The sequence below is a fragment of the Mya arenaria genome, chromosome 14 (assembly GCF_026914265.1).
Source record: "Mya arenaria isolate MELC-2E11 chromosome 14, ASM2691426v1".
Classification (NCBI taxonomy): Eukaryota; Metazoa; Mollusca; class Bivalvia; order Myida; family Myidae; genus Mya; species Mya arenaria.
In genome coordinates this window covers 23,297,791-23,312,230 of record NC_069135.1, presented here as the reverse complement: position 1 = coordinate 23,312,230, position 14,440 = coordinate 23,297,791, and the positions used below count along the sequence as shown (strand labels likewise).

The 14,440-nt window shown below is 34.3% G+C and overlaps 1 protein-coding gene across 1 annotated transcript; it reads left to right on the top strand.

Annotated features, from left to right (window-relative positions):
- Positions 1-4,611: 4,611 nt before the first annotated feature.
- On the top strand, positions 4,612-12,970 carry LOC128215926 (uncharacterized). The gene is made up of 7 exons (XM_052922528.1): positions 4,612-4,657; positions 5,979-6,127; positions 7,385-8,585; positions 10,771-10,911; positions 11,510-11,608; positions 11,868-11,959; positions 12,698-12,970. Exons 1-7 carry the CDS (start codon positions 4,612-4,614, stop codon positions 12,968-12,970), a joined length of 2,001 nt encoding a protein of 666 aa, XP_052778488.1.
- The last annotated feature ends 1,470 nt before the right edge of the window (positions 12,971-14,440 follow it).

Here is a 14,440-nt window from a genome sequence, read left to right as displayed (position 1 = left end):
GGGACCTTCTGACACAATACAAACAATAACAAGATTAATATTTTTCATGTATATTGTTATGCAATGAATTGCGATCCGAACATATCCGAAGATGTTGCGTTTATCGTAAACGTGACATCATACTCACAAATGCACATATTGTTTATGTTTAAACGACTTGCTCTCTCAACTGTTTCTAAAAGTTCATCGTTCCCTTCATGGGTTACCGTCTGTCCACCGTATTTTTGGCAAATTCTAAGTTAAAAAGGGTTCATTACTCCGTCAAATATTAGTAGTTTGTCACCAAAGTATTGATCTGGACCGGTATACATAAAACATCTGAAGACAATTCCTATCTCAAGTCATTTTCCTAATTTAAATTTGATTATGGTCATGGGATATAACAACTTAATACTTCCTTTAGTATTTTATCTACGTTGACTTTACTAAGAAACGATGCCTTTGTATAAAACAGTTATATTTTCCCCTTAATTTCACTTCCATTTTTAGATAATCGACTTAAGATGTTTTATGAATACCGGCTCTGCATTTTCACTATTTTGTAATTGTTAGATGACCGGAAGTAAAATTCTAATGATTAAGAAAGGGCTAAGTGAGCCTAGCGATGAGACGGCAGTGTGCATACCTTTAAACACCCGTTGAAGTTGAAATTCGTAATGGTTAGGCATAATACTAAATGATTGCCTATTTGCAACTTCATTTGCTGTAAATATAGGTTGTATTCAAAATGGTTATAAACATGTATGCTCATATGATTTAAGTCAGTCGACCTTTTCGTGAGATATCTTCAGAAAAATAGTTTTGATCATGTTCAATTGTATTTAATGTGTATGAAACCAAACGTGTATCTCAAGTTCGAAAAATGTTTAAGGGCATGTTTATAAACGTACTTACCGAATCCAACGCTGAATTTTGCAATCGGGAAAAACACACTCAGATGAGAAAGAGAGCTTCCTCTTTTTTTCTCGAACCTGAAAAGAAGACAAATAGTGGTAAACGTACAAAAATGAATAAAAATAATAATAGTTGAGGTTGAAAGAAATGTTTTTAGTTTCAACAAAGTGTCTTCATACCTGTTTTGCAAGTTATCTGACTTCATCGTTGCCCACTTTGAGGTCACTCAAAACATTCAATTAAAATGGTCTGACAATATGCTTTATATACTTATGCGTTGTCCGAGAATCATTCATCCAGTTTTAACTGGTTTTGCCGTGAAACTTCCGTCGTACGTTTGAGATCAATTATATCATATCAGGGTACTGTAAGACTAGAAACAGTGGTACAGATACTGATGGTGTTTATGTTTCAATGACGTAAAATGTGACTACAATTTTCTCTTCATTATAGAACGAACAAAGCCATTAAAGAATGTTCGTTTCGATTGTCCTACGTATCGATTACGTATTTTTCATGAAGCGCGCAATTTCTGTGTGTGTAACCAAGTAAGCATACTGCCTGAACTCAAGAAAATTAGGATAATTTCTTATATTTAAATGCTCATCTAGCTAAAAGTCATATTAGATCAAACAGCAAATTGAGTTCGGCCTTTTTGGCGATGTTTGAAAAGCCGTTTACCATTGTGTAAATGACACCGTGCTTGGCCAATCGAAAAACAGCATTTAAATGAACAATGACATCTGGTGCAGGTCATTATTAATAGCGTCAGATTTGTCTCTATAAAATAGACATGGGCAATGTTTATAATAGAATATAATTTGTGTTGTTTTTCATTTTGAAAAAAAGAGCTGGTACAAGACATTGGCTCGTTGTGTTACCAGACAACCGAATAGATGAATTGTAATGCTGCAGCGATTTGGTCCAAAGTTAAAAGTAAAATATAGTCCGTTAAAAAACAAGTAAGAACTCCAGGGAACAATTTAAATTTACCCTGTAAGGGCACAAGGTCAAATAACAGTAAAGACAACATTAGGAGTTCATTCCCACACGTGACTGTGATGTCGATATATGAAAACAACGATTGCTGAACCTCTAAACAAACAAAAACATTTCAAATATTTCCTATTTATCTAATTATCTGAACGTTGAAACATCTACATTGGATCAACTGCATTCTACATATATTCATTAGATCAAGCATATGATATGACTTTGGTATATATTTTTCGATTCCTTTTTATTCCGAATTCCATGACCACTTTCACAAGAAAACATTGAGGATGAGGTTTTATGTAATCATACGCATAAATCTCACGGGAAGCGGAAAATTCCATGACAATCGCAATACGTTGGCGTTAGGTACCAACAACTGAGTACCGATCAGTTACCAATTTGTTTACATCATACCGCACTATTTAGTACCTAGTTATCTAGTTTGGGTAAATGTCTGATAAATATGAGCGTTTTAAAACTGCTAATTTACAACTAGGAGAAAATTATGATTCATTAGATCCACGTAAAAAACAACAAATAATATACATACTCGAGTTTTACTAATCTTTGAACACTGTATGATGAGGTCACATGGATATGAATAAGAAACATGGATAGGAATAAGAACAAACGTCTCAGTGAATACAGATACTCAATGTTACTTTGAAAGAGTGAGGAGTATGAAAAGCCCCGTAGATTCTAATACGTAAGTACCCAGTTCCATCTGTTCTGTTTATCAATTAACTAAATGTTTGTTGGATTTATTTCAAAACTTAAATATACTAGTTTTTAGATAAATGCCTAAAAGATCATGCCCAAATTTCTCGAAACCTAGTTTCTTAATGAATGTTATGGTATATATATCCGGTCCGAACTTCTCGAAATATAGTTTCTAAATGAATGGTTTATATATCGGGTCCGAACGTCTCGAAGTGTAGTTTTAAATGAATGATTAATATATCGGGTCATAACTTCTCGACATATAGTTTCTAAACGGAATGATTAATATATCGGGTCCGAACTTCTCGAATTATAGTTTCTAAAGGAATGGTATATATATATATATATATATATATATATATATATATATATATATATATATATATATATATATATATATATATATATATATATATATATATATATATATATATATATATATATATATATATATCGGGCCCGTACGTCTCAAATTGTAGTTTTAAATGAATGATTAATATATCGGGTCCGAACATCGCGACATATAAATAGTTTCTAAAGAAAATGTTTGTATATCTGGTCCGAACTTCTATTAACATAGTATGTAGAAGGATGCGTTAACTGTCATGACCTAATTTGGTATAAATTGTGTAATTTTCTGTTTTAAAACAGTTTTAAGTCTTTAAAGAAAATATTTTAATTAATAGCATTATCAATTATGCTTTGGTTTATAAAATGAAGTATAAGCAACTAATTTGGGTAAATGAAAATTATGTACATGTTACGTTTAAGATAATTCGAGAAGTTAGGGCCAGTGGGTCCAAGTTACTAATGTAGTCTTCCTAATAAGTATGCATGTCTACATGCTTATCAAACATTTGAGAACTAAAATATACATTTCTTCTAGAGGGTTCAAGAAAAGGGGAAGTGCCGCTTCATACATCAGTGCGTTGTACCCTTTCAATGAAGCTAGAACCAATGTTGAATGCGGTGAGTGTTCATGCTAACTTACATTGTGTATGTTGGATGCGGTGAGTGTTCATGCTATCTTACATTGTGTATGTTGGATGCGGCGAGTTTCATGCTATCTTACATTGTGTATGTTGGATGCGGCGAGTTTTCATGCTATCTTACATTGTGTATGTTGGATGCGGCGAGTGTTCATGCTATCTTACATTGTGTATGTTGGATGCGGCGAGTTTTAATGCTATCTTACATTGTGTATGTTGGATGCGGCGAGTTTCCATGCTATCTTACATTGTGTATGTTGGATGCGCTGAGTGTTCATGCTATCTTACATTGTGTATGTTGGATGCTGCGAGTTTCCATGCTATCTTACATTGTGTATGTTGGATGCGGCGAGTTTTCATGCTATCTTACATTGTGTTAGCTGGATGCGGTGAGTTTTCATGCTATCTTACATAGTGTAAGTTTGATGCGGCGAGTTTCCATGCCATCTTACATTGGGTCGGTTGGATACGGTGAGTTTTCATGCTATCTTACATTGTGTAAGTTGAATGCGGCGAGTTTCCATGCCATCTTACATTGGGTCTGTTGGATGCGGTGAGTTTTCGTGTTATCTTACATTGGGTTTGTTGGATGCGTTGAGTTTCCATGCGGTGAGTTTTCATGCTATCTTACATTGTGTATGTTGGATGCGGCGAGTTTTCATGCTATCATACATTGTGCCTGCTGGATGAGGTGAGTTTTCCTGCTATCTTACATTGTATATGTTGGATGCGAAGAGTGTCCATGCTATCTTACATTGTGTATGTTTGATGCGGCGAGTTTTCATGCTATCTTACATTGTGTATGTTGGATGCGGCGAGTTTTCATGCTATCTTACATTGTGCCTGCTGGATGTGGTGAGTTTTCATGCTATCTTACATTGTGTATGTTGGATGCGGCGAGTGTCCATGCTATCTTACATTGGGTTTGTTGGATGCGGTGAGTTTCCATGCTATCTGACATTGATCTGTTGGATGCGGTGAGTTTCCATACCATCTGACATTGGTCTGTTGGATGCGGCGAGTGTTCATGCTATCTTACATTGAGTCTGTTGGATGCGGTGAGTTTCTATGCTATCTTACATTGAGTTTGTTGGATGCGGTGAGTTTCCATGCGGTTAGTTTTCATGCTATCTTACATTGTGTATGTTGGATGCGGCGAGTTTTCATGCTGTCTTACATTGTGTCTGCTGGATGCGACGAGTTTTCATGCTATCTTACATTGTGTATGTTGGATGCGGCGAGTTTTCATGCTGTTTTCATGCTATCTTACATTGTGTATGTTGGATGCGGTGAGTTTTCATGCTATCTTACATTGTGTCCGTTGTGGGACCGTATGCGTTGAACTTCATACGATTAATCAAGTCAATAGTATTCCGTGAGAGAGGACATTAAGGCAAAGAAAAATGGTTATATAGTGACGACCCACTTGAAGGAGTCGACAACTCATGGACTCTTTTTTTTATAGCAGAAATATGTAATCGGTACGGCTTTTTAAGCTATGAATGTACTAACCAAAATAATAATATGGCGTGCCTCCTAACATTGCGCTTCAATTAGTTAACTCATTTATAGGTACGATATATAATTATGCCAGCCAAGTTTGTTTGTTTTCTAAATTCGTGGATATATGCGAGAACGGTCTCAAAACATACAATGATAACAAGAGGAGAACGTATTTTTTTACGTCTGGTTTAATCTGTGGAATTATAAGTGTATCCGCGCACGGTTTGTGTATTAAACCTGGTAGGTGTGTATTGTTTTGTAAGACCCAATACATTTGAATTTATAGAACATGTTAGCGGTAAAACAAATCAACTTTTGTGTATGCAAACACTTATTGCAAGCCAATAGTAAAAAAGAGACCGGCTAATCAATGACATTGTTTTAGTCACTGATATAACCCTTAACCATCTGCATTTCGAGTGTATATCTCTTTTCTTAATTAATCACAAGATTGCCATATATGAAACATTCTCCGTATTCAACAATTATACTTTCTGAATATTGACTACTATGTTGCGATATTTACTTGTATGAACTGCTTTTAATATATATTAGTATGACGAGATGCTCTGTTAATAAACATATGTTCTGTTCTGCTTATAATTCAGGATTCTATTTTGTTTTTAGGCTGATTTTCGTTGAGGTTACAGAGGACTTTGGTCTAAGTAGTCAATTGGCATTGTTGAACTGTAGAAGTGATCACATTTGTAATACTTTTAAACACGATATACTCCTGTCAATAACATATTCTGGAGGAAAGATATTCAGGTTTTGGAAACGTATAAAAATTAATGGAAGTTACTTTTTGGAGGTAATTTTGTATCTCAGCTTTTTTGCCAATGTTGTTGTTTTTAGATATTTTTGTTTCTATTGAAGGTCGATGTTTCCGAGTGAACTATCTCAGTCGGTCAGCAAAATGGCTTCATCTTGGGAAGCTCTTAGCACTTTTAGTTATTCCACTATTTGGCGGCTGGGCTTTCACCCTCTACTCTATCACCGACAGCGTGATTGAACAGGATTACACAGTTGAGGTAGGTATAAGTTTAGCACGTGCATCTTCTATTAAAACATGTGGCTCTTGTTCAGCTCTTATTAATAATACTATGAAACATTTAGGGACAAGACCGGTAGTCGAAAATTCAAACCCTGTTTATGGGCACAAGGAAAGGTCCCAAAGGACAACAAACTACAGACACAAACATATTAATATCACATACACAAATACAAACGCCAAACACAAATGTGATCCGTGCGCCTGTAGACATGGTCGAGCCCGTTCCTAAACTTCCAATTGTCTCGTGTTTAATTAAAGGATAATGGTAATGTTTAATTGACTTACGACAACTAAATGCAGGATACATGTTTGGTACAGTGTAAGATCGAAATAATTTTGAATCACCGAGTAAGCGACAAACGCTACATTTATCCAGTGTTATGTCTACGACGTGAAATATATTAAACGGAAACAAACATTTTTAAGTGTATGTCTGAGAGATGACGATTAATTGCAACTGATCAGAAAACTATTGTATGCAAACGAATTACTTGTGCGCACTGATGTATTTCACTTATAATTTCTAGCCATTAACGGAAAGCATATAATATAAAATGCTGTACCCTTTATTGACTACTTGTATACGGTTAGTTTAGCAGAAAAATCACTCGCAGCTATGTCTCACAGCATGTCACGGGGCATTCGTCGCAAATTTGATGTATATGTCACCGCAAACTTTGACTTATTTGCACCCATTCGCAAACATTTCATTTCTTTGATTTAGCTCTTTTGATTTTGAAACCGTTTTCATAAAAACACCGAAAAGCAAGTGTAAACTCAATCTGAAGAAAACGTTTGTTAAAGTATTGCCTTTATTTATTTTTTATTTAAATTAATTAGCGTTTCAAGGTATCAATCCTAACGCTTTATATGAAAATGAAAGGGTTAAAAAATATATTTTTTTAATTAATTAACGTTTTAAGGTCATAACCCCAACGCTTTTTAATAGAGTGGTTTTGATGCCATTTTAGTTTGTCTTGTTGTTTTGTGGCAATGTTAGTGTTAGTGTGTGGTGGGCCTCAACCGTGTGATTCTGAACGGGGAACTGTTTTGAACTTTTTCGTATTTGTTTACTGTGATTAATCATACAGTTACCATTTCATTATGAACCAATTTAACTGACTTATATCTATAGTTTGGTATTGTAATGATTTGTCAATATTGCCTATCAGCAACGAATCAAACATCGCAAAAATATAAGTATGTACGTCACAAACCATTATTTTAGGCGCGTGGAACGATGCAAAGGGCCTTGTTTATTGGACGAATTATATTCCACATACAGAAAGAGAGGGACATGTCAATTCTGTACATAAGCAAAATAGGTCCGGGAACTAAATCCTTCCTGATTGCTGAGTACGATAAAACGGACGATGCATTTTCTGAGATGTGGGACTGGCCATTGGAATTTGCGACTAACCCGAACAAGAACTTTAGAACGAAAAAGAATCTGCTAAAGTATATCAATGAGCACCGTGTAGCTCTTGACTCTGATAATTCCAGGGTTTTTGATGAGATACAGTTCTATTTGGACATAGTTGATTTTCTGATGGAGTGGATGGTGGACAACATCAAAGACAGTGGTTTTGGGGATACCTGGAAGACGCTGGTGGTGTTTCAAAAGATCACAAGATGTACGTTAGATTCCGGAGCAGAACGAGCTTATGGAGCAATGTTTTACGCTCAAGGCAATTTTCCGAGTGATGCTTTCTACGATTTTTACTTCCGCCGACTTGCAAGGTTTACCTACAGCTACAAAAGTGCAACATATTATTCAGATTTGGTTGATCCTCTTCTTGACGAGCGAACTGATCAAAAAGTATACACAGAGGCTATTAGAAACCTAAGGTATGAGATAAGGCGAAGTAATTTCACTGCAGATTATACGTCTCTTGAAAAGGCGCAAGTATATTTTGATAATGCTACATTTAGGATTGACTATCTCTATAGACTGCAAGATATGCTTGCGGATAGAGTTGCGCGTCGAATTAATACAACCATCCGGATATACAACATGGAAATAATCATCTACAGTGTTGTTGCATCTGTGATTATTGCAGCTTTCCCTGTAATCGTATATTTTCTCGAAAAGCTAACCAGCAGTATGCAGGCGTATTCCAAAATCTTAGTCAAAGCCTCAACAAATCTCAACGAGGAGAAAAGCAGGACGGATTCGCTTATATATCAAATGTTGCCGAAATCCGTCGCAGATCGGCTTAAACGAAATTCCAAGGTAGAATCTGAGTTTTTCAAATCGGCGACTGTCATGTTCACAAGCATTGTTAGTTTCACCCAACTCAGTATAGAATACACGCCGATGGATTTGGTAGAACTCCTGAATGCCTTGTATACGACAATGGACAGCAGATTGGAAAAACACGATGTTTATAAAGTGGAGACCATCAATGATACATACATGGTTGTTTCAGGTACATTACAAACACATTTAAATAAGTATCATAATATGCTAATATTTGTGAACTAGATTATGTTAATAGCATGTGTCAAGATTTGTCGAGAAAGTAAATGTGATGATAATACAAATATTAATCATTGTAACACAATGATAAAGCAATGTCACTGATGTATTTTCAATCATAACTTCTCCACAGGCCCCATGCACGTTTCGTCATATAAGGTGTCGGGCACAACGAAACGTCTTCTTTGTTATGGAAAATGACTCCTTCTTATCATTAAATTATGAATTTCCAGAAAAGATTTCAGCTTTTACACTATTTTCTCCCTTTTTTGCTATCATTATTAGTTAACATTTAACAGTCACTATCTATAACTTCAAAGTGGCATGTGTTACGGCCGCATCACTTGGGTCATCTCTGAATCTATCGACCCAAGAAAGAGGTACTGCAAAATATCCTTCGAAACAACATTAATGTCTAAAAATATTAGGGATGCAAACGAATATTCGAATATTCGAATATTCGATCAAACGTTTAGTATTCGAATGTCAAAATCGGTATTCGAATATTCGATGTTTTGTTCTTGAATTAATATAATAATAATTATTTTGCCAACACCTCGGTTGTAGTGTTTTAGATTCGTTTGTCTTGTTTTTACAACGATTGGCCCATAATGCCAGACGTGTGAATGTGATGACAATACACTAAACACGCGTCATGTGTCATTAAGGGACATATCGTCGGGTCCCGGCGATAAAAAGGCCCCGTAATTTTACAATTATTGGCGGAAAGACAAGTGAGACAAAAAATATTTTCGGTAGATTGCCTCTACCAATTAAGAATTTCTGAAATAAACTAGTTCCCAAGTTGGTTTGGTTGTTCCATTTTTTTGTAGTGGTCAATCCCAGAACGAGGCTGCTCGTCCTACGGAAAGACCCTCCATAGGCACATAACAACAATTGACCAGAAATCCATCCAAGTTCCCGTTGTTTACAAATATAAAGGCAGAGGATTATAAATTAAAAGTTTTTGTTTCTATCTTTGATCATAAAGTATTATTTTTGTCTTTCTAAAATGAGGAATTTCAGAGGCTCATTTGGTGAAATTCAGTGTCCGCCGCGCGTAGTGGTTACGACACAGTAGAGCTTAAATGCACCGGCATTTACTTTAGCGAATATTGTAACATTCGGAACTACTCGGCCATTTTTTTTCAAAAACAACCTCGGATGTATTTGGACGGTTTACATACTCAAAAAGTGGTACGTTTAAGTCCGCTGCAAGTAGATCGCGTAGTAATTTTATTTAGCCGTTAAACTTTGTGACATTACTTTTGGGATTCTTAATTATGTTTGCAATAATACAATTTAATGGCAATCAAATTAAACTTAGATCAATAAATACAACTCTAAAACACTACATTTAATTAATGATATAATTCAAAATTTTACGAATTACTTCAACTGATGTACCTGCATACATCCGAGGTTGTTTTCGATAAAATGGCCGAGGAGTTCCGAATGATATTGTAATAGTTTACGGGCGATACTATTTCCCGGTCTCTCCTCGTAAAATCCGGTCTCATCCGGTCTCATAATTTACTTAACTTTTAAAAGATGTATTTTGGTAATCGAATATTCGAATATTCGTTCGAAAGAATTACCGAATATTCGAATATCAATTTTGCCATTCGTTTGCATCCCTAAAAAATATAGAACAAATCATGGGTACACTTGAAAATACATACAAGAATGCAATGTACACATCATTAAATTCTACCTAAATGGGGAGACTATTTTGAGAACTACTTGAATGGATAGAACGACCCGGAAGCATGATTTTATTTTGGCCGACACCGGAATATAGTGTAGCCATTCGGAATCAGGTATCCTTGAATATGTGTCTTTATGATTATTGAGAATTAAAAACAACTTAAACAGATTCTAATTTCGGAGGGTTGGTATTTTGGGCGTCGATATTTATCATTATGTACAGTCAATGTAAAGTTTAAATCAAACCGAGGTTGCAGTGGTATTCTTTTGATATATTTTAAATGTATCTATACAGTACCTGTATTTGTGAATTCATTTTAACTAATATTGATATTTTCTTTATTACAAACATTAATACACTAAACAGCCGCTGTACTAGTGCCAAAGATTGGTAACGTGATGTTTCAAAACCCATTGATTTTTTTAAGGTGTTCCCGTTCCAAATGACGACGGGCACGCGATGGAGATATCGTATCTTGCTCTAGACATTGTTGGCATGCTGAAACAACACGTGCATCTCGTACCGCGTATCAAGATACCCATTCAGCTCCTTGTTGGAGTAAGCTCAGGTGTGTTATATGTTTAAGTGGTGGTAATCAGATTCACAATATAGAATAACACACGTATATCTATATAACATAATAATGTTGACTCAACCAAATTTGGTTAGAAAAATAATCGCTTTGTGCACAAAAGATAGCACTGAAAGTAATATAAAATAATTCATGGGTCAGTCATAAAACAAACAGTTGTACATGTACAACGAGGTTCGATAATGGAGATCGGTCTAGATTGAAACTGAAATTACAAAATTTCGAAAATGACTGTTTTGCAACGGGTAGCCGTTGGGAGAATTACTACATGCTGTTTTGATAGAGTCGTTGACCGCAATGTTAATTTTCAAGCATACTGCACCCATATGAGGCATCTTCAACATTGGCTTACATTTGTGTCTTACAAACATTGGAGCTGCAATACAATTTGTAAAAATTAAGTTACTTCTGACTTTCTTTTGATGTTGAATCTTCTTTACTCTATCTCAGGCTATGTATATATATAGTCTGTACATATTATGTATAATAATAATAATAATAATATATGTATTAAAGATTAATAAAATAAGCACCATTGATTTACCTACTTACGTCTCTTGTGTTCTGTATGCAGGTTCCGTGTCTGCCGGGATAGTAGGAACCGTCATGCTACGTTACTGTCTCTTTGGCGATACGGTGAATATTGCATCCCGAATGCGCTCATGTGGACTGCGTAAGTGTAACATAATAATATTGTTTAACATCTTTACGTAGTTATGACTACTTTGATCTGTATGTAAGTTCTGTGTACGCTGGAGTGTTTGGGGCCGTCACGTAACGTTACTGTACCTTTAGTGATACGGTTAATACTATTTATTATAATTTCTCAGATGGAGCAAACGGTAAAACGATTCGAATTTGTTTTTGAAAAAAATCACTAATCAAGAAACACACTTAGGACTACCTACACGTTTATATATTTTTGTTTTCAGCAAACAGGATACATATCAGCGATTCAACATACAGAAACCTCAAGAAAACTGGGAACTTCAACATAAAGAGTCGAGGCTCAATTAATGTCAAAGTATGAGCAGTTTAATACAATTTTGTATTAATAAAGCAGTTGTATTGTCGCAAGTCGTTCTTTGCTCCCGAAGTCGGCGATAATCGATTATTAATTTAAAAAACGATTACCGCTACTAGTAAAATCATACCATTTAAGATTTTTTTATTTAAATTTCCATGATAAAAAGGTGATATTCCACATTAACCAAATTTCATTTTTCTATAACATAACATAACATAACATTTATTCAGCATTAAATGACATATCATCTATAGCCAAAATGCAGAACATATGAAATAAATCATATGAAACAAATCATTTTTCTATAAGATAAATTACACCAATTCGGAATTCCCAGACCATTGGCTACCTTCCATATGTTTCGGCTATAAAGCTGACTGGTTTATGATTTTAAAAACAGGCTGAACATGCTTGATCTAATTGATCTACTTTTTATTGTTTACATTTTCACCGCATGTGTTGTCCTCGTACACCGGATATGGTCATTTTACCTAATATACAGTGGTTACGTTTATCCAATTTTATTTTTCTTAGGAGTAACTTTTTTCCTAAAGTTGTCAAAATGTTAAGTACACAAGTGAAGCTTTCTACCCATATGTGGTGCTTGGTGTCGTAATCAGTGTTGTTTTGTATACAAATTCGTCAATTGTCGATGACAGAATAAAACTAAACATGACATGACATTACATGACGTGACAACGTCTTTCTACAATTCTGCTTTTGATCGTATTTAAGGGTAAAGGGGATATGAATACATATTGGCTCGTTGACGCGCTACAACCCAGAACTGGAAAGTCAAGTAGTGATCCATGGCAGCTTCCGGGAGAGATCGACAGTATGCTCGACACGAGTTCACTGGGCAGTCAACCGGATGTGAATACTGGCATCACCAGGGAGAAGCCGATGAGATACGAGAAGAAAGCTCCTAGGAAACACTCATCGGTCCAGATGGGGACTGAGCCAAGGGAGGGCGGCTCTTGGAGGATCAAAGAAGAATGGGAGTTATGATAACAAAACTCAGCTAGTAGAAAATAGTTGTTTACTGATTTCGGCTCCATTCAATTATTATTATTATTATTATTATTATTATTATTATTATTATTATTATTATTATTATTATTATTATTAAAATTATTATTATTATTATTATTATTATTATTGTAAATATTTTCTCTAGTTTTATTTATTTCGTTTTAGAAAATATGTTGTATATTATTATTATTATTATTATTATTATTATAATTATTATTATTATTATTATTATTATTATTATTATTATTATTATTATTATTATTATTATTATTATCATTATTATTATTATGATCAACATATTAGTATATTTTCGTTTTAGAAAATATGTTGATTATTATTATTATTATTATTATTATTATTATTATTATTATTATTATTATTATTATTATTATTGCTAAATAACTATTTTTTTCGTTTTAGAAAATGTGTTGTATATAAACCATTGTTTTAAAAAAAGAAGAAGATTGTTATCTGAATGAAAATTAAATCTACTGCTTTGTTTCAATTTTAATTTAAAGAGATAACACACTTGTAGCTATTTTAAAAGTGTGTTTATTTTTTGTTTATTTTTGTTTATCAAATGCATATAATTTCATTTAGTTTGATGCATAAAATGAGTTTTCTTGTGAAGTATTAAATCAGAAAAAACATTCGTTAAAATTTAATTGTACAACATGATTACTCTTTTTAAAATAAAAGTTCCTTACACAGTCACCTACTGGTTGTTGTTGTTGTGATGATGATGATGATGATGATGATGATGATGATGATGATGATGATGATGATGATGTTGTTGTTGTTGTTGTTGTTGTTGTTGTTGTTGTTGTTGTTGTTAAGTGTGTAAACACTATGCCGGTAAATGGGCGGAGCGGATATGTCGACCCAAATATGCTTTTTCGAAAAATGTAATAGAACACATTCTTCTTTCCAATTTTAATTTTTACTTGATGATATTTCGCCATCTTTTTATTGGATTTTGAATACATGCCCATTTTTCTTTCAAAGCCATGTGTGTGTTTTTTCGCTTGTTCAATACGAGTTCCAGCCGGCTAGTTTCTCTAAAACGTTGACCTGGGACAATACCTACATTGTGAGACAAGTGTGAGATACTTCTATATCACTTCTAAGATTATCTTAAATTCTCAATTCACGGTGCTCACCTGGTTTAATGATTTGAAACCGGGCCGTGATTGAAATGGCCACGATGGGTGAATTAATAATTTTGATAATTTCTCGAGGATACCAAAAAAGAATATTCAAAGCTGGAAACCAGTTCTTCCAGTTATAATGTAATTCCATTTTTTCCGTATGGTTTAGTAACGCAAAAATAAATAATTACTGTAACATATTATCCTTAAAGCTGCACTTTAACAGATTGAACGTTTTGACAACTTTTTTTTATTTTTTGGTCTTTGAAACCAGTTATATAAAAATGCTGACAAAAAT